The sequence below is a fragment of the Littorina saxatilis genome, linkage group LG9 (assembly GCF_037325665.1).
Source record: "Littorina saxatilis isolate snail1 linkage group LG9, US_GU_Lsax_2.0, whole genome shotgun sequence".
NCBI classification, from domain to species: domain Eukaryota; kingdom Metazoa; phylum Mollusca; class Gastropoda; order Littorinimorpha; family Littorinidae; genus Littorina; species Littorina saxatilis.
Genome location: NC_090253.1, coordinates 32,626,636 through 32,644,575, shown reverse-complemented (window position 1 = coordinate 32,644,575; position 17,940 = coordinate 32,626,636). Strand labels below are relative to the sequence as shown.

Below are 17,940 nucleotides of genomic sequence, written 5' to 3'. Positions count from 1 at the left end.
TCAGTGTAGGCCTATGCTGTTGTCGATTAAAACACCGTGTGGTACAGATGGGTAAACCGGAACCATGCGTCTTTGTTATTGCCAATATGCTTTTGGATATTGGCAAAAATGGCCGACTTCCGTAGCATTATGCTTTGATGATCGGAAGAGACCATCCAATCACAGCCCCCGAATTCCCCCACGTGTCCATCAGAATAGCTATATATATATATATCTTGCAGTGCGAGGTCAACGCAAGTCAAGAAGTAAGGGTCGGAAAGTGAACGGGGATAGACGTGAGGGGGCAACGTGAAACGTGTCGGCACAGCTTTTGTCTTTTCAGAACTTTCGTCTTCCAAACAACTCTTACTGTCGCATACCCGGCCATAAAATAGAAGTAAACATGCCGAAGTCTGTTCAACCCAAACACCCTGCTAATTGTAAATCAAGAGCACCGCTTTCTCGAGCAGACAATGCATGCAACTTTCTACATTCGGGACAACGTGCGATTCAACATCGACATCGACAAGCACAAAATGAGAACAGTTCCATTCACACAACTAACAAAAATGATAATTAAAAAAAATATGAGTGTGTACATAAAACATAAAACACGAATTAGCCATGCAGAGGAAAGGACAACATGTTTACTCGTTAACAGCTTCCTCCTTTCCACAAAGATTGTTAATCTAGAGTACATGCACTTACCTTTGAATTTTTTTATGATTTAAGTTTGTAAATTTGACAGGCTTTTTTTTTTTAGAAATGAATTCATAAACACTGTGCACAAAGAGCACACAGACTGTTCGTTGTGGGTAGATGCCCAAGTGGAGGGGTGGTCTTGTATGACGGTAAAGCCTAGCCACATCTCAGATGGTGATCCCAACTGTTTTCACAAGAAGGAGTGTGCCTTTATCAACACTTCATTCCTCAAGGTTGTTATCAACGGTCAGGGATATGAGAGCTACCGGTACATGTATGCTTGTACCACAAACTCATCTGTCAAAGCGGGCTTCTTTACACGTCAACCTTATCCTTCACACACAAAAAGGCAACATTAATTACTTTTATTTACACCTGTCCAAGCTCGAAGGTCATCTTTTCTATTCTTCTCCTCCGTCTTCAATCCACTTATATCCACACCATCCCCCAACCCCCACCCACTATCCCCTACCCCCTCCCTTCCCCTTCTCGAACTTTGGTATAAAGGTCAGGATAGCATTTCTGGGTTTTACTTTGGTTTCTGAATGTAAAATGTTACTAATGTAAGCAACTTTTAAGGCGAATCTAGACAAAATGGTGTCTTTAAGTGAAGGTGTTATCAGATTTATTTCTCGTTTACGTTGGAAAGGGACGGGTTGGAGGGGTGGGGGAAGTCACGGGTTGAGTTAGGAATTACCGGTGGTTTGGTGGTTGTTTTTTTGTTTGTTGTTTTTTTACTTTATAGGATCGGGTTTGGTTGGGTTATAACAAATCGAGAAGTTTGAGTAAGTCTGCTTGCGCGCGTGGCCGTGCGTGAGCGTGTGCGCTAGTGCGTACGTGTCTGTGGGTGAGACTTACTTTCTTGGCGAGCTTCCTTGAGGTGCCTGAGTCGGGCCCGGATCTTGAGACGATCCTTGATGTCTTCCGTGGTGCATAGCTGAAACACACAAACCAACCGCTTCGTCGTCATGGTGCAAAGTCAAACACTCTGCAGATTTCATGCACCCCTGAATTTCGTTTTCAAAGCAGCAAATTGACTAATTGATCTCCTAGCACTTATTTTTTAATATCACTATTGACCCCAACTCAAAAGTAGACAAATCTAAACGATCACAGAAAAACGGCACCACATCTCATCTTTGTATTCAAGCGCGCGCATCAACCCCGACACACACACCCTCCACTAACTCACACACACACCCACTAACTCACACACACATACACACACACACACACACACACACACAGATTATGAACAACAATGGTGAGGTAGCTGTGAGACCTAGCATGGTAAGGCAGAGGGGTGGCAGGGAGAGGACGCAAGGGGTAAAGAAGGCGGGGTGGGAGGGGGGTGGGGTGGAGGCGGCTGTTTACCGTGTTGCTCACGCTAAGAGATACGATTGCCTCGTTACACTGCTATTCTCAGCAAAATCTAATCTGCTCGTCCGAGCATCACACTATTCATACAACTTTGTCACTCCTACAATGGCGGTGGTAGGCAAAACTGTCAGAAATTCAATGCAGTCCACAGGAGCTCCCCAGGTCTTTTGGTCATGATACGCAAAGACCTTTAGTACCTTGCTTCACACGACTCCTGTAATAAGTGACCATTGTGCTCTCCCTCTGTACTAGCCCTGTTAGGATTTCTCCAATGTTCAAGCGCTGTATAAATAAGCATTCCTTGTCGCAGTTGGAAGTTTTTTGTATTGTGGTCCCCATGTGGTGACTCCTGAAAGCCGAGACGGGGTTTAGAGCGACGGTGACCTGCTCTCTCTCTGTCTCTCTGTCTCTCTGTCTCTGTCTCTGTCTCTGTCTCTGTCTCTCTCTCTCTCTCTCTCTCTCTCTCTCTCTCTCTCTCTCTCTCTCTCTCTCTCTCTCTCTCTCTCTCTCTTAGTACGGCTGTTTTTCTGTTTCTGTTCCGTGTCTCTGGTTGTGAGCGCACTTTTTGACTCGAACTTTGTCTCTGTCTATACCTGAAACCTCAATGGTCTCCGGCTCTGCATCAAGTTACGTCTGTCCGATGAGGGACGAATTTGTATTTAAAGCACACTCCTTCTAAAACTGCTCGGCTCCCTGTCTCGGATCTGGCCAGGCTTTTGCATGGAATAAGACCGTCCCTCCACCTGGTCACATGGAATAAGACCGTCCCTCCACCTGGTCACATGGAATAAGACCGTCCCTCCACCTGGTCACATGGAATAAGACCGTCCCTCCACCTGGTCACATGGAATAAGACCGTCCCTCCACCTGGTCACATGGAATAAGACCGTCCCTCCACCTGGTCACATGGAATAAGACCGTCCCTCCACCTGGTCACATGGAATAAGACCGTCCCTCCACCTGGTCACATGGAATAAGACCGTCCCTCCACCTGGTCACATACCACAAATCAACCCCCTAACTACTAGCTGTGATGAGTTGGAAATTTTTGTATGAATGAGTTTCTTAAGAATTACCAAATTAATTAATCAAAACATTTCCACTGCGCACAGGGAGCAGCCAGGCTGTTCATTTTCGGTATGTGACCAAGTGGAGGGATGGTTTTATTCCATGCAAGAGCCTAGCCAGGTCTGAGACGGTGAGCCGTACTGTTTTTACGGGAAGGATTTTGCATTTAAACAGAGGCAATCCCACAAATAAATCAAAGAAACAAACTACTTACGACTTTCACCTCCATGGCGAGAATGATTGCGGCACAGCAGAATGTCACGAGAATTCAAACTCAAATACTCTAAACATTAAAACACCAAGGAAGATTGTTTATTTCCGACACAAGGACTGCGGCAATACACCATAATGTCGTCAGTCTCTATTATATCTTTAGAAAAGCAGGCATGCTTGCATATTCTTTTCTGTAGAGCTCAAAATGTCACATCTCTGAACATCACAATATAGTCCATGAATCTTGCACATTTTCTTTCATGTCTCTCTAAACGATAAGTCCGTATCATTTTTTTCTCTTCTATGAAAATCCAATTCGTCCATGAATCTTGCCCATTGCTGTCATGCTCTGTGAAACGCAAGCCACGTGTCTCTTATTTCAAGATTATTTTCTAACACTCTAAACGGCGCATCTCTGCAAACCAAGTAAGTCATGGAATCTTACATATTGTTGTCATGTCTCTTTAAAAACAAAACATTGTGTATGTTGTATTTATTTCCAAAGTTGACAGTGTCTCATCTCTGAACATCACAAGATTACACGAATCTTGTACATTGTTGTCGTGTCTCCATAATAGGTCATTCTGTATCTCTTTTTTCATTCTAAAGCTCGAAGTTTCTCATATCTAGAAAAGTTACTACAACAAGAATCTCTTATATTGTTTACATTTATCCAAAAAAAAGGCCATCTGCATCTCATGTTACTTTCTAAAGCACAAAATGTTTCGTCTCTAAAAATTACAAGATTTCATGGATCTTGTATTATATTGTTGTCATGCCCTAAAAGGCAAGTCTGTATATCTCTTATTTCCTTGAAGTGTCTAATCTCTCAACAACAAAAATAACAAGAGTTCATGGGTCTTGTATATTGCTGTCATGCTCTTCAAAGATAAAAGGCAATTCTGCATTTCTTATTTCTTCCTTCGCCTTGAAGTGTCTCATCTTCAAAAATCGTCACAGTCCGTGAATCTCTATTCTGTGGTAGTCAACCTCTGCTGTTGAGAAGCGTGGTCTCAGAACACACTACGGTTTGAAGGACAGTTTCTCAATCATTCAGCCAGGCCAGGCCAGGCCAACCCTCTCCACCAAAGAACACACACTGTGGAGAAGACCATCGACACACATCTATCGATATGTCCAATTCCAAGTCCACGCTCAGTGACCAAAACACTCACAGAAGGTCACACAAAAACGCGCGTTGTGGAAGAGACCCGGAACACACATCTATAACAGCTGTGTTGTCGTCGCCTACAGTATAAACACTCGATGACCAAAGCACTTAGGGAGGGTCGTGACACTGAACTGGCCTCTTATGCCAGCGGCACCAGCAAAACACAAGACGTCGCCAGTCTCCTCCATTGTGTGACACTCATTGTTTTCACCACACAACAAGGTAGGAAATGACACTAATACGTCGCACTGGCGGGAACTCGGAAAAACTCTTTAGCTAGACTCCTGCAATATACGTGTGAATGACGTACGTGCCTTCTGCGAGGTTAGAAAGCCGTCGGTCATAACCAAGGTCAAGGACTGGTCTCGCTTCAAAGAACTTGTTTTTACACATCCAGGAAAATATCACAAACAGAGGTTGCCATACTAAGTTCCAGCGTGATACCTTGTTTCGTTTTTCAGCTTACCCTTTTGTTGGAACAGAATGTCCTTCAGTGACCGACCTGCCTTGGGATTGTGTCCCCTTTATGTATCAGCGAAAGCCACGTGTAAAATATTCAGTTACTGCACAACATCAAAAGATTATAAGAGTCCACATTTACTACGGAGATTCATTTCAAAACATTCGTACTTCCTGTCAGCAGAATTCACAACGCAAAGGATGCTGATTCAAAACATGTATATCATGGAATGAATCGCTTTACATCTTCACCAACCTAAACTCTTGCTGCACATGTTTTGGGCTTTGCTTTCAGTGTGGAGATCACACTGTTCTTGTCTTCAGATTTGGCGAACTGCTCACAACAGCCAACTTGAATATTCGGTGCGAAAGAACGCGGTTATTAACCAAGCAGAAGTCAATATCGCAGCGTTTCAGAAAGAAGCCCTGAATCAGAACAAACAGCACCCTTCAGTCTTGAAATGAAAAGCGAACACAGGATCCGCCACTGGGTCAATAGCACGCCCATGATCACCGAGACACGAAACACAGAAGTCCCTGTCGTGCATGCTTCTCCTACACTGCCACCAAAGTCTTCTCTGTATTGAAGCCAGCGTTGTGGGGTTTCGTTTTCTTCAGTAAAACCGTTGGACCAGTCGTGCCTTCCAAGTTTTGTAATACAGCCCCTTGCTCGGCGAGGGACTGTGTACCTATACCACCGCTCAAACACTTCCTGGGCTTGGAGAGTCAATCTCGAATGTTGACCCACAATAATTTCCTTATTGACAGCCCTCGCCTAATTAAACGCGTTCACGTCTTTTTCACTCATTGCAGCCATAAGAATACATGGATTGATAATAATAACGTTCACTTATGAATCGCCTCATTCTCGTTAGAGCTCATAGCGATTTACAACAACATGTATCTTTATGCAAACACTTACAATCTGAGAGAGAGAAAAGTTAAACAAAATTATATTAGCGCAGAACCTCACACTATGCAGATACAATGAGCCATGCATATCGTGGGTACACAGGACTTATAGCCTTTCAGTCTCGTTCAACCAGGGTTTGCGTTCACTTCCAAAGACACAGTTGGGAATCCCATTGCAAGCTGGTATTCATCAAAGTGCAAACAAAATGTTACGGTTTATATACTGTGACTGTTGCAAAGACTATTTTACCACCGTTCACCAGCTAAATCTGATGCTTTATATACATATGTATATATATATATATCTGTGAAACGTGGGAAGTACTTCCTGTAAAACAAGTACTCCATTTCCGTTTAAGTAACCGTTGTTTGTTTGTTTGTTTTTTTCTTTGTTTATTTATTTATTTGTATATACGCATATTTCGTTTTCACAAGACTACAAAAAAAACTTGACATAGGTACTGGAAGCATATTTTCTTTGGTGCAAGTGTACTTATACGAATTTCTCACAAAACAGCACGTGTCATGTCCTTGACACTTGGGATACCAGAAGGCAACGGAGCAAGAACGACAACTCAATCAATCTGTAATCCTACCCGCAATACCAACAGCCTGCCTGCAGTCTTTAAGGTGAACAAAGAGATTGATCCACGAGGACTGTTATTCAAACAGAAAATATTATACGCCACCTCTAATTTGATAATACAAAGAGATGGTGAGCACACTAGAACCGAATACGAGATCCACTTGCCTGTTTCTAAATCTGGTTTGGTTGGCCGACAGAAAGGATCAATGGATCAAAAACGACCGGAGTTGATAATAGCGCATAACTGTATACTCATCTACAAATTAATTACATGCTGCAAGTTCAGTCACGAGCAAAACATTGTGTTCGACCGACCGTCTTCTGTCTGTTTATTTGTTCTTGTTATTTCAAAATTTTTTATTCAAATCAATAACAATTAACAATATCTCATACAATGAATTAAATACAACTTATCGAGTACAACAAGCTAACTTTTTTAACGTTTTGTTCGTGTTTATTTGTTCTTGTTATTTATTTATTGTTCTTTCTTTATTTTATTTTTATTTTGTTCTTTGTTTGTTAAATTCTTGCTTTCTTTCTTTCTTTCTAGTCTGTGTGCAGTATAGCCAAATTCCTTGCGGAGCATACGACCTTAACTCAATACGATGTATGTAATAGATCAAATAGTCACCCTCCCCCCCCTAGTGGTTGTAGGCGTAACATTTTAAAATCAACAACGGGGGGTGACAATACCTGTAAATCGATCATTTAACGTTTTGACGTGCAGCTTAATGTGTGGGCTGATCCTCCTGAACAATGACAATAAACGTTCGCTGTGTGTTTACAGGGCGATTTGTGGGTCACGTCGTTGTGTTTGTTACGTGTGGAAGCTTTTTCACGTCATGTTCATTTGGCTTCTTATTCTTTTCGTGTCCTCTCGGATATACTACGAACACCGATGAGCTTAATACAAACGTCAACGACCAGGTTGAAAACAACGGCGCAGAAGAAAGAAGTGAGAAGAACATAAAGGTACAAAACAATGCAATGTACGGTAATTTCATGGTGCAAAAGAGACGCTCTCTCTCTCTCTCTTATTGATTACGCATCCACTCTATGGGACTCAGCAAGTGATAATTCCCTAAAGCTACTCAGCAGATTACACAAAAGAGCGCAAAAAGTAGTATTACTCAAACAGACTACTCTCACCGACTCAGACTACATCAACATAGGGGTCCTACCTCTAAAGTCAAGAATGAATTATAACAAAGGAATAATGATGCATAAAATTATGACAGAAAATGCACCCAAAACCATTTGTTCAAAGTTCTCTTTGAAGAATTCGCACCACTTTATAAAACTAAACACTCATCTTCCTAGGATAGACCTATTTAAATCAAGTCTTGTTTATTCAGGAAGCAGCCTCTGGAACGCTCTTCCGGACGCCCTGCGGCAATCCACCAATACGGATTCTTTTAGAATCAAATATTCTTTCCATTTAATGAACTCTATGAACAAATAAACTTGATTGGTATGTTCTCTTTGTATACAGTTGTTCATTATCGGAATTATGGTTTATTGTGACAAAATCACGAAGATTTGGCTCTGTAATACATTGTTTTGCTGAGCTAATGTATTGTTGGGTTACTTTCCGTTTATCTTCATTGCTTTACACCCAATTTTGAACACTACCTTATGATCTACAATGCTTCTACATAATGCGCTTCATGTACATAAACTTATATGTTCTACCATTAATGTTTTTATTTTTTTATATTTTATTTTATTTTATTTATTTTATTTTATTTTATTTTTTATTTTATTTTTTTTCCTAGTCATAGTTATAGTAAAATAGTTTAGTCCCTCTTTAGGGCGAGGGCCAGATGCAAAAAAGCATATCTATGCTTTTTCTTGTCACCCTCGAAAAATAAAGATTTGTCATTGCCAATGTCATCGTCTCTCTCTCTCTGTCTCTCTCTCTCTGTCTCTCTCTCTCTCTCTCTCTCTCTCTCTCTCTCTCTCTCTCTCTCTCTCTCTCTCTCTCTCTCTCTCTCTCTCTCTCTCTCTCAAAAATCAAAGGAAATCAGAATTTAAAGCACAACGCAATAGAGTTACCGAGTTAGTACGCCAGGCAAAAAGTAATCATTTTCATAAATTGGTTGAAGACAAAAAAGATGTTGCCACGCTTTGGCAAGCCATAAATGAAGTGTTAGGTAAATCCCAGAGAAGAAATAGCAGATTAAATAGCGCCATTTCTCCTGACAAATTCAATGAGCACTTTCTGTGTTTGGCTGATCGATTGAAACAATCTAAAAATGTAAATGAAGAAGTCGAGGGTGGGGACACCCTGTTGTTTAGACTAAAAGAATTTTGTAGTCATAAATTGAAATCACAAGATTCATTCTCTATCCCAACTATTGCCGTACATGAAGTTGGAAAATTTATAGAAAACCTTCAGAATAATAAATCCATGGGGCCTGACAAAATCCCCCCGTCGTTGCTTAAATTAGCCCTACCGTACATAGTGGAATCCCTAACGTATGTGTATAATCTTTGCATTGAACAAAATATTTTTCCTGATGCATTTAAAACGGCAAAGGTCGTTCCACTTCCTAAAAATAAAGATGTGTCTGACCCTAATAACTTCAGGCCAATTTCATTGCTTCCTATTTTATCAAAGCCTTTAGAGAAGCACATCCAGAAGAATCTTCTGAACTACATGGAAAGGTACAAATTAGTTCACAACTTTCAATCTAGGTTTCGTCCGAAACATTCCTGTAGTACAGCTTTTTCATCACTATGTGATAACTGGCTATCGGCAATTAATTGTTCGGACATATCAGGTCTGTATTTCTTGATTTTAAGAAAGCTTTTGATCTTGTAGATCACACATTACTTTTACATAAACTCGCATTGTACGTGAACAATCCCGCAACGTGTTCATTCTTTAAATCATATCTTGTCAACAGAACACAGTATGTTTCTATAAACGGTAAAACATCTCCCAAAGGATGTTTAAAGAGTGGAGTCCCCCAGGGGTCAGTTTTAGGGCCTATCTTGTTTTGTGTATTCATTAATGACCTCCTCCTTCATATATCTAATTCCAAAGTTAAAACCGAATTTTTTGCAGATGATTCGACGCTTCACACAAGCTGTAGGTCTGTTCAAGAAATTGAAATGTCCTTACAGTCTAGTCTGAATGAAGTCAACAGTTGGTGTATTCAAAATTCTATGATAGTGCACCCAGGAAAGACAAAAAGCATGATTATTACAACAAGACAAAAACACCAGTCACGACCTCTTAAGTTAAATCTTTCTCTGGAATCACAACCTGTTCAGCAGGTAACGGAACATCGTGTTTTGGGTGTGATAGTCGATCAAGAATTAAAATGGCAATCTCATGTACATTATATTTGTCAAAAAGTATCCAAGAATTTGTTTCTGCTATCAAAGTTAAAGCAATATGTCGATATCGCAACACTAAAACTATTTTATCATGCCCACATCTTATCCCATATTAATTACGCATCAACTCTTTGGGATGGCGTCTCTGATATTCACATGAAAAAATTAAACTCTCTACATCGTCGGGCAGCTAAAATCATGTTAAATGGTCCACAATTATCAGCTGATTTGAAGTTAAAGAATCTAAACTACCTGCCGCTAGTTAAACAGTTACAGTTTAATATATTCAGGACCTATTTCACAGAGTCACCGAAAGGTACGGGTCTATCAATTTTCTACCACCAATACCCAGGATTGATTTGTTCAAAACTAGTCAAGCCTTCTCTGGCGCTATGGTGTGGAACTCCATTCCGTCTGTAATAAGATCATTAACCTCACTAAAGAGTTTTAAACAAGCTCTGCATAATCATTTTATGTCTACCTAGATGGCTATACTAGTCTTAACACGTGCAAGTAGCTGTCAACAATTGGCAAAGCTTTATGAATTACACAAATATGTTCTTTATTATATGTATTATGTGGAATTTATGTTGCGATTTTCCATCATCACTTCATCATCATCATCATCATCATCATCATCATCATCATCATCATCATCATCATCATCATTATCATTTACACCATATAATCATTATTAGCATTAGTGTAAACGTTGGTATCGTGTGAATTTTACCGTCGATCACTTTACATGTGTTAACATGTTGCATGTTTCGCTTTCGATTTGTATGTTGCTTACTTTGCCATTTTATTGTTTATGTTTATTTGCTTGTTTGCTTACTTGTCGATTGTTTGCTGGTTCGTTCGTTTACTTTGTTTATTTGTCATGTTGCTTTACTTGTTTATCATTTATTAGATATTTGTATTAGAAGTAAGGACCGGTTGTAAGAAAAGGCGTCGCCTTAAACCTCTATCCTTGAAAAATAAAGTTCCATCATCATCATCATCATCATCTCTCTCTCTCTCTCTCTCTCTCTCTCTCTCTCTCTCTCTCTCTCTCTCTCTCTCTCTCTCTCTCTCTTTTTTTTGTCCGAACGAATGTCTGTGTATATATATATACATGTGATTGGAGTAGTCCCTCTCCAGGCGGGGGCTGGTGCAAAAAAAGCTCGCTTGTATGCTTATGCCACAACCTCGTACACAAAGATTCATCTATCTCTGTCTCTCTGTCTCTGTCTCTCTGTCTCTGTCTCTGTCTCTCTCTCTCTCTCTCTCTCTCTCTCTCTCTCTCTCTCTCTCTCTCTCTCTCTTCTTTTTAGACAGAGACAGATGGACGAAAGGAGAAGGAAAGGGACTGAACGTTACAGGCCAGACCAGAAGAAACAGAGAAAGCGAGAAGTCCAAGGGAGAGAACTCGACATATTAGCACTCTATGAAAACTGACCCTATGTTCTTTTCCTCTCGAAAAATTCGTTTGAATTAATTTTGATTTCATTTTTCTGTAAGTGTAGCACACTGTAGGCTTACAGTACGACACTCTGCCTCGGACGATGCCGTGCTTCCAGAGACACACGACTCTTAGTTTCGTTCTTTCTTTTGGTTAATCCGTTCATCTTTATTTATCTTCTTATTTATTTAGTTAGTTAGTTATCTAAGTATTTCTCTTGTATGCTTTTGTTTCTTTCTTCTTTTTTCCCGTGAAAAGGGTAGGGTTAAAACTTAAACACGCCACGCTTTGTACACATGCACAACCTCTCTCTCTCTTTCTCTCCCAAAACCACCAACATTCTTGCAACTGAGGTACAACTGCCATTCTTTTATTCACACACACACACACACACACACACACACAAATACATACATTCATACATACATACATACATACATACATACATACACATACAAACATACATACACACATACATACATTCATACACACATACATACATACATACATACACACACACACACACACACACACACACACACACACACACACACACACACACACAAACACACACACACACATACCGCAAAAAACCAACAACAACAACAACAACAACAACAACCACCGCGCGCACAGAAACGGACAGAGAACAAATACAAACGGGCGAACCAATAGACAAAACTCACCAAGTCCAGAAGTTCATCCTCATCCTCCGTCTGGTTGATGGGGAGACTACTCGGTGCCGTCGCCACGGTAACTGATTCTCTCCCTAGCACCGCACCACCATCCACACCAGAGCCATCGGGGACATCGCAGACACCAGACAACGTACGCTCGTTTCTGCCTCTGCTGCTACCGGCACTCAACAAACTCGTTTTTTTGTCTGGCAGAAACACACTGTCACTGCCCCTGTCACCTCTCTTCGGGGAGGGCAGAAGAGGAGGGGGACTATGCTGATCCCCGTCACTCAAAAACACGTGACTCTTTCGACGGAAACTGGCGACTCTCTGTGGGGCATCCGTGCCAGACAACAATGAATGTTTGATGATATGAGCGCCTTCTGCCAAACTCTCCAGTGACGATGAAAAAGACCCGAGCCCTCCCGACGGAGTTCCCGACGATGAGTTGCCCCCGGAGTGGCGCCTGGAATGGGGGGATGGAGAGATGGGGCGGTGCGAGGGCGAGGAGGGGCGAGGGTGAGACAGAGTCCCGTGTGTGGAATCGTGTTTGTCATAGACGCTGGCTGACAAGAACCTGGGATGATCCTTGCTCGCAGAGGTAGGTTTGAACTCCGTGTCGATGGAAAGGGGGGGAGTGGAGAAGTCTTTCCTGGTAGCTGAAAGCATGGATCCAGAATCCCTGTGAAGATCTCTGGCAATGGAAGCAGTTCTTGCCTCTGTATCTATCTTGAGGGGTGTGGAAAAGTCCTTTTTGCTGAATGAAAACCTGGACTCTGTGTCCTTGTAAGGATCTCTGCAAGTTGTGCCAGACAGGTGTGGGTCAGTCCCCCTCGAAACAGAACTTGTAGGATGTGTGCCTGACGAGACACCCAGCCTTGTCTCTGTAGATAGTGAAGGATCTCTTCCGGACGAAAATCTGGAATCCGAGTCCCTGTAAGCGTCTCTGCTTGACGAGGCGGACAGTCGGGATCCTGCGTCCGTGGAACGAAAATCGGAAGGATCTCTTCTTGAGGCAGGTTTGTAAAAATCTGACGAAGTTGAGGTAGAAAGTCCGGACTGTTCATTCCTTGAGAGGGAACTGGAAGGGGTCCTGCCAGAGTAGGCGGAAAACCGGGTTCCCGAGTCTCTAGATACAGAGCTGCTGTAGGGTTCCCTGGCGGAGAAAGACCGCCTGGACTGCGCGTCCCGCGTGAAGGCACTATCACTGGAAGAGGGGTACCTTCTGAAGGCGGACGTCCTGGATTCGGGGTCAGTGGACAGAGCGCTGGCCGAGGCAGCAGAGAGCCTTGACCCCATGTCTCTGGGCAGAGAGCCGTCCCTCCGTCTGATGACCCTGTCCGGGATCACGGCGAAGAGCGGGGAGGTGCTGTCCACTGCATTGTACTGTGAATCCCTGCCCAGTGAAGACGCTGTTCCTGACGAAGTCCCTAGCCTGTCAGAACTCAGCCTGTAGGGGAGTGTTGTTCGTGACGTCAAAGACGCCGACGCCATCTCAGGTGATGAGGGTGGTGGTGACGATGGTGATGGTGGTGGTGACGATGGTGATGGTGGTGGTGCTTGAAGGTTTGACAGGGGGGTGTAGGGCGTGGCTCTGTACACTACGTTGGACGGGTTGTTGGGGAGGCCATTGAGAGCTTGAGGCTGGGCGGGGGAGGACGGGTGGGGGTGGGGGTCAGGGTCGGTGGGAGCGTCTCGCTGCAGCTCTTTGATGGCGGCTCGTATCTTGCGTCTCTCCTGGAAGTTGGTGCAGTCCTCCAGCTGTCAACAGATACAGACAGTGAACAATGTGTTAGTGTGTATAAACAGCTATCAACAGATACAGACAGTGAACAATGCGTTAGTGTGTATAAACAGCTGTCAACAGATACTGACAGTGAACAATGCGTATTTGTGCGTGTTTGCGCGCATGCGTGCGTGCTTAGTTGCGTGCGTGCCGCGTGCATATTACGTGCGAGCGCGCGTGTGTGTGTGTGTGTGTGTGTGTGTGTGTGTGTGTGTGATTGCGCGTGCGTGTGTTTATATGTGACTTTTGATCCACAAACTCCAGACCATGTCAAAACGTCATAACAACAAAACAATACAAGCGCGATCTTCGAAGACTTCCTGTACTGAACACACACACACACACACACACACACACACACACACACACACACAACGCTCTTCCGGGCCTTACAAATGTGTTCAAGCCCTCGACCCATCTGCAGCAAGCCTGTCGCGCTTGCGGTTCAGTTTGTCTCACCCCCCCCCCCCCTCCCCCCCCCTTCCACCTCACACACAGAGATCAAACATGGCTAATTGCTCCAGGTCAGACGGACACGTCTTGACCAGCCTGACAACGCTGACCAACAGACACCGTTATTGACTCGTCTCGGCCCCTTCTGCGGCCACACACACCTTCCAACTCCGTCCATCTCGCCGCACGTAATCTGTCCAGGTGGGATCCTTGCCCTGCTTCTTAGCTAACCGTCCACCCCCTGCATCCCTCCCCATGCTTGTCAAACAGCGGCCCGGTGATTAGCTAGGGAGGTAAGGCGGTCATCGGACAGCAAACATCACCCCGCCTGGTCACAGCACCATCCTCCATGGTTCAGTCCGGTCCAATGTGTTTGGCCGGTGTCGTTCATGATATATCAACGATTGTATGAAAATAAAATCCGTCCCGTTGTTAGTCAAGGCCGAAAGCACCTCGCTGTGTATTGCATTCACTGCGAATAGTTGGGTGGTGCAGCAGAACCATAAGATGAAGCTGCAACATCTCAAAGATCAGGACAGATAAGATGGTGAAACGAGATATTGCCAACTGATCAACGTGTTTTTGTCAGGCTCCAAGTTGTGTGATTCATCGGTGCAGAAATCGTGGGAAGAATCCCTGCTCTTACACCAACACAAAGAGAGAACAAAGAAGAAGAATGCAGCATATCAAGAAGTGAGAAAGAGAAAGAAATGGGGCAGACTCAAGGCAAAGGCGACTTGACCTTACGCCAGTAACACCCACACACACACACACACACACACACAGATTTAACACGGCAGTTATCTGTAGAGCTGAATTTGAAAACGTCAGACCAATGTTGTTTTTTTGTTGTTGTTGTTTTTTGTTTTTGTTTTTTGTTGAACTGATTTAAATATTGACATATAAGTCAGGGTTTGTTTGTTCTTTCATTATTTTTGCAACAAATTCCCACTCTACCCAGATGCACATGTTTGGTGTTTGCCCGAATGGAAGGATGTTCTTATCATAATTATGTAAACGCAAAGGCCTGTATGCAAGAGTACAGTTTATCGCGGAATAAAATCTCTTAACTGGACTCCTGCATACCGACACAACACGGATCTGACGTGATTTACAAGATATCACCACGAGAAGGCAGGTATCCTTACAGTCACATCAACATTCACACAGCCAAATATCCCAAACGCACACATCAAAAAACAAATGAACAAACAAAACCTGGTAAAACTGAACAAGCCAGCACTTTACCTGTGACGGTGAGCGGGAAGACATGGTGTTATGGTGTTATAAGGTCAGGTTTGACACCAAGCTGACACAAAATCCAAAACGACCGAGCTGACACCTGATAAAGTAAGGCAGATAATCCACACTGTTCTGCTAACTGCGGCGTTGAGTGTGCACCGCTAATAACAGTGCTAACACTCAACATCTAAAGTCTCTCACACCCACACTCCGCTCTCAACACTGCGCCGTCTTAAATGTGCGCATTCCTACAGGCCCATCTGCAGCTAAGATCAACTTTTAAAGGAACAGTCACTTAAATGAGCGATGGGTCTGGGTACGTCAAGTTCTCAATGAAAATGTATTGACATTCTTTGTATAAGCAGCAGATAAGCAAGACTGTGGTCTTTCCGTTTTGATTACCAGTTCTAAACATGATAAGAAAATATCGGTGGTAGAATGCCATCAAGCTACGCTGCCATGTTGGCAGTCATTGTCAATGTTCAGTGTCAAGTGCGCTTCTAGCACATCTGATCATCTGACCAGATCTTTCCAGAGAGACTCAGACACAAACATAATCCTCATTCGGCCTATGAACTGAACTAATAGGTACGCTGAGACCTCGGACATGCCTTTCCCTGGTATCAAAGTAAGAGCTGCTTTAACCCGAAAGCCAAATCCCTGTTGCGAGTCACCGGGAGTTACATGAGTGTGTGTTTTAGCGGTAGTTAGCGAAAGGTTAATTGGAATGGTATCAGAAGTCAACACACACCGCCGACCGCCCAGCCAGGTTCCCCAGTAGCCGCTATACTTGCCCGGCACTCCGCTGACCGACGCTTTTGATAAAAACACTTGACGTCCAGAAAAAAGTAAAGTAAACTCTGCTACACAATATGATTACGCTTTGGGACTTTGATGACCCAATGAGCAGAGAGTAACACTTCTGACACTGTAAGCCTTGTACTTTAAACAGAGCTAATGAATAGAGCGTAAAATGCCCAACACACAGAGAATGGTTCTTTGATGAGGTAATACCGTACAGTACAGACAGCAAACTTTTGGCCTGGTGTCAAAACTGAGTAGGTCAGTAGGAGCTCCAGTCAAGGCCTAACAACTATTTTGAGAAAAAAAAAGTAAAATGACGAGAAAACTACGACCAGGCTAAAACATCCAGATGGACTAGTTTCTCCGGATAACATCACGGGCCTCGCTAGGCCAGACAAGCTTTGTGTTCGTGCAAGCCGACTGTAAACCTCCTTACAAATTCTCTGTCATTGACATTGCACCAGGCTAAGGAGTGTTTTGGGCAATAAAGATCAAAAGAAAAAGGCGATTAACACCAGGATAAAATACAACCACTTAGGCTGAAGTATTCCTCTCTCGGTTGACAATAAAAAAAATGAGTGTCTCGCTCCAGTAGCCCTAGCAGCAGTACTACTACTACTACTTCTACCATAAACACTAAGTGGGGTGGATAAAACCACTTAGAGGCCTGAAGTTTTCCTGTTTCTGAGAACAATAGAAATTGATGTTTCGCTACAACGCAAGCAGTTGCGATGGCAAATGAAATCTGACAGTGCACCGGTTATTGAGAGAAAACTTGGCCAAGCATTGTAGTCTTAATATGAAGAGACAAGAGCCGGTCACAGTCACTAACTTCTGGGTGGGTGCTTTATGGCCTAATGGCTAACTGTCGATATGCCATCACCAGTGTTTAGCACACACAAAGTCAACATTTTACCACAGTGACACTTCTGGTTTCGCAAAACCAACTGCGTCTTAACTGACTAAGCAGTTGAACAATCTTCTCCACACACTTTGTTGTTGTTGTTGTTGTTGTTGTTGTTGTTGTTGTTGTTGTTGTTGTTGTTGTTGTTGTTACTGAGAACGTGATGCGGGCATTCAAATCGGACGGTTACATACAGCCGTTTTCAATCACCCCGCCGATATGGGCAATCGTATTTCGTCTTCGGAGGACTACACACGTCCAAAAGCTAACATTCGAAGATAGCGAAACAAATTAAACGAATCGCTCATGTACATTCACAAACAGAGAACTTACTGACTTTGCGCAGTTGATAATACCGCGAAGACTGTTTGCACATACAGCCACTTATTGTCCACTAAAATGTTCCATTACCTGAATGCGTAAGGCCACAGTTGTGAAAGTGTTCGAATGCACAATGCTCAAAGAACGCCCGAATGCACAACATAAGCTGATTTGCACACAGCGAGTGGAAATGTCTGCACTATCACTGTCAGCTCCAATGTCTAGCTGGGTGAATCGCGGACACATTGTTTATGGTTCGTTGAACCTCTGCAAATTATATGCGCAGCATAAAATGAAAAGATAATAAAATCGTCCATAAAATCCCCCCTGACAAGAACGATCGTCGCATCATACACCAACACACACTCTCTATTTCACAAGAAGCCGAGTACACGTCTAACACACAGAAGAACTAACCAACAGGAGTGAAGCTAAAGAGCTTCTGAAGAACACTCAATCGTGCATGAATCGACGAATACGTGCACGGACACAAG

The 17,940-nt window shown here is 43.1% G+C and overlaps 1 protein-coding gene across 12 annotated transcripts in view; it reads right to left on the bottom strand.

Annotated features, from left to right (window-relative positions):
- Window positions 1–16,242, bottom strand: part of LOC138977037 (muscle M-line assembly protein unc-89-like) — a 184,227-nt gene extending 167,985 nt beyond the window's left edge. For 2 of the 12 annotated variants that reach the window (XM_070349936.1, XM_070349933.1), the window contains exons 1-3: window positions 15,424–16,048; window positions 11,946–13,697; window positions 1,540–1,618 (exon numbers count right to left, since the gene is read on the bottom strand). In XM_070349936.1, coding sequence (XP_070206037.1) covers window positions 1,540–1,618; window positions 11,946–13,697; window positions 15,424–15,447 — 1,855 coding nt within the window. In that variant the 5' untranslated portion in view covers window positions 15,448–16,048. Of the gene's footprint in view, window positions 1–1,539; window positions 1,619–11,945; window positions 13,698–15,423 lie in introns of all 12 variants that reach the window. The other 10 variants (XM_070349935.1, XM_070349941.1, XM_070349940.1 and 7 more) reach the window with 10 other exon arrangements.
- Between the last annotated feature and the right edge of the window lie 1,698 nt (window positions 16,243–17,940).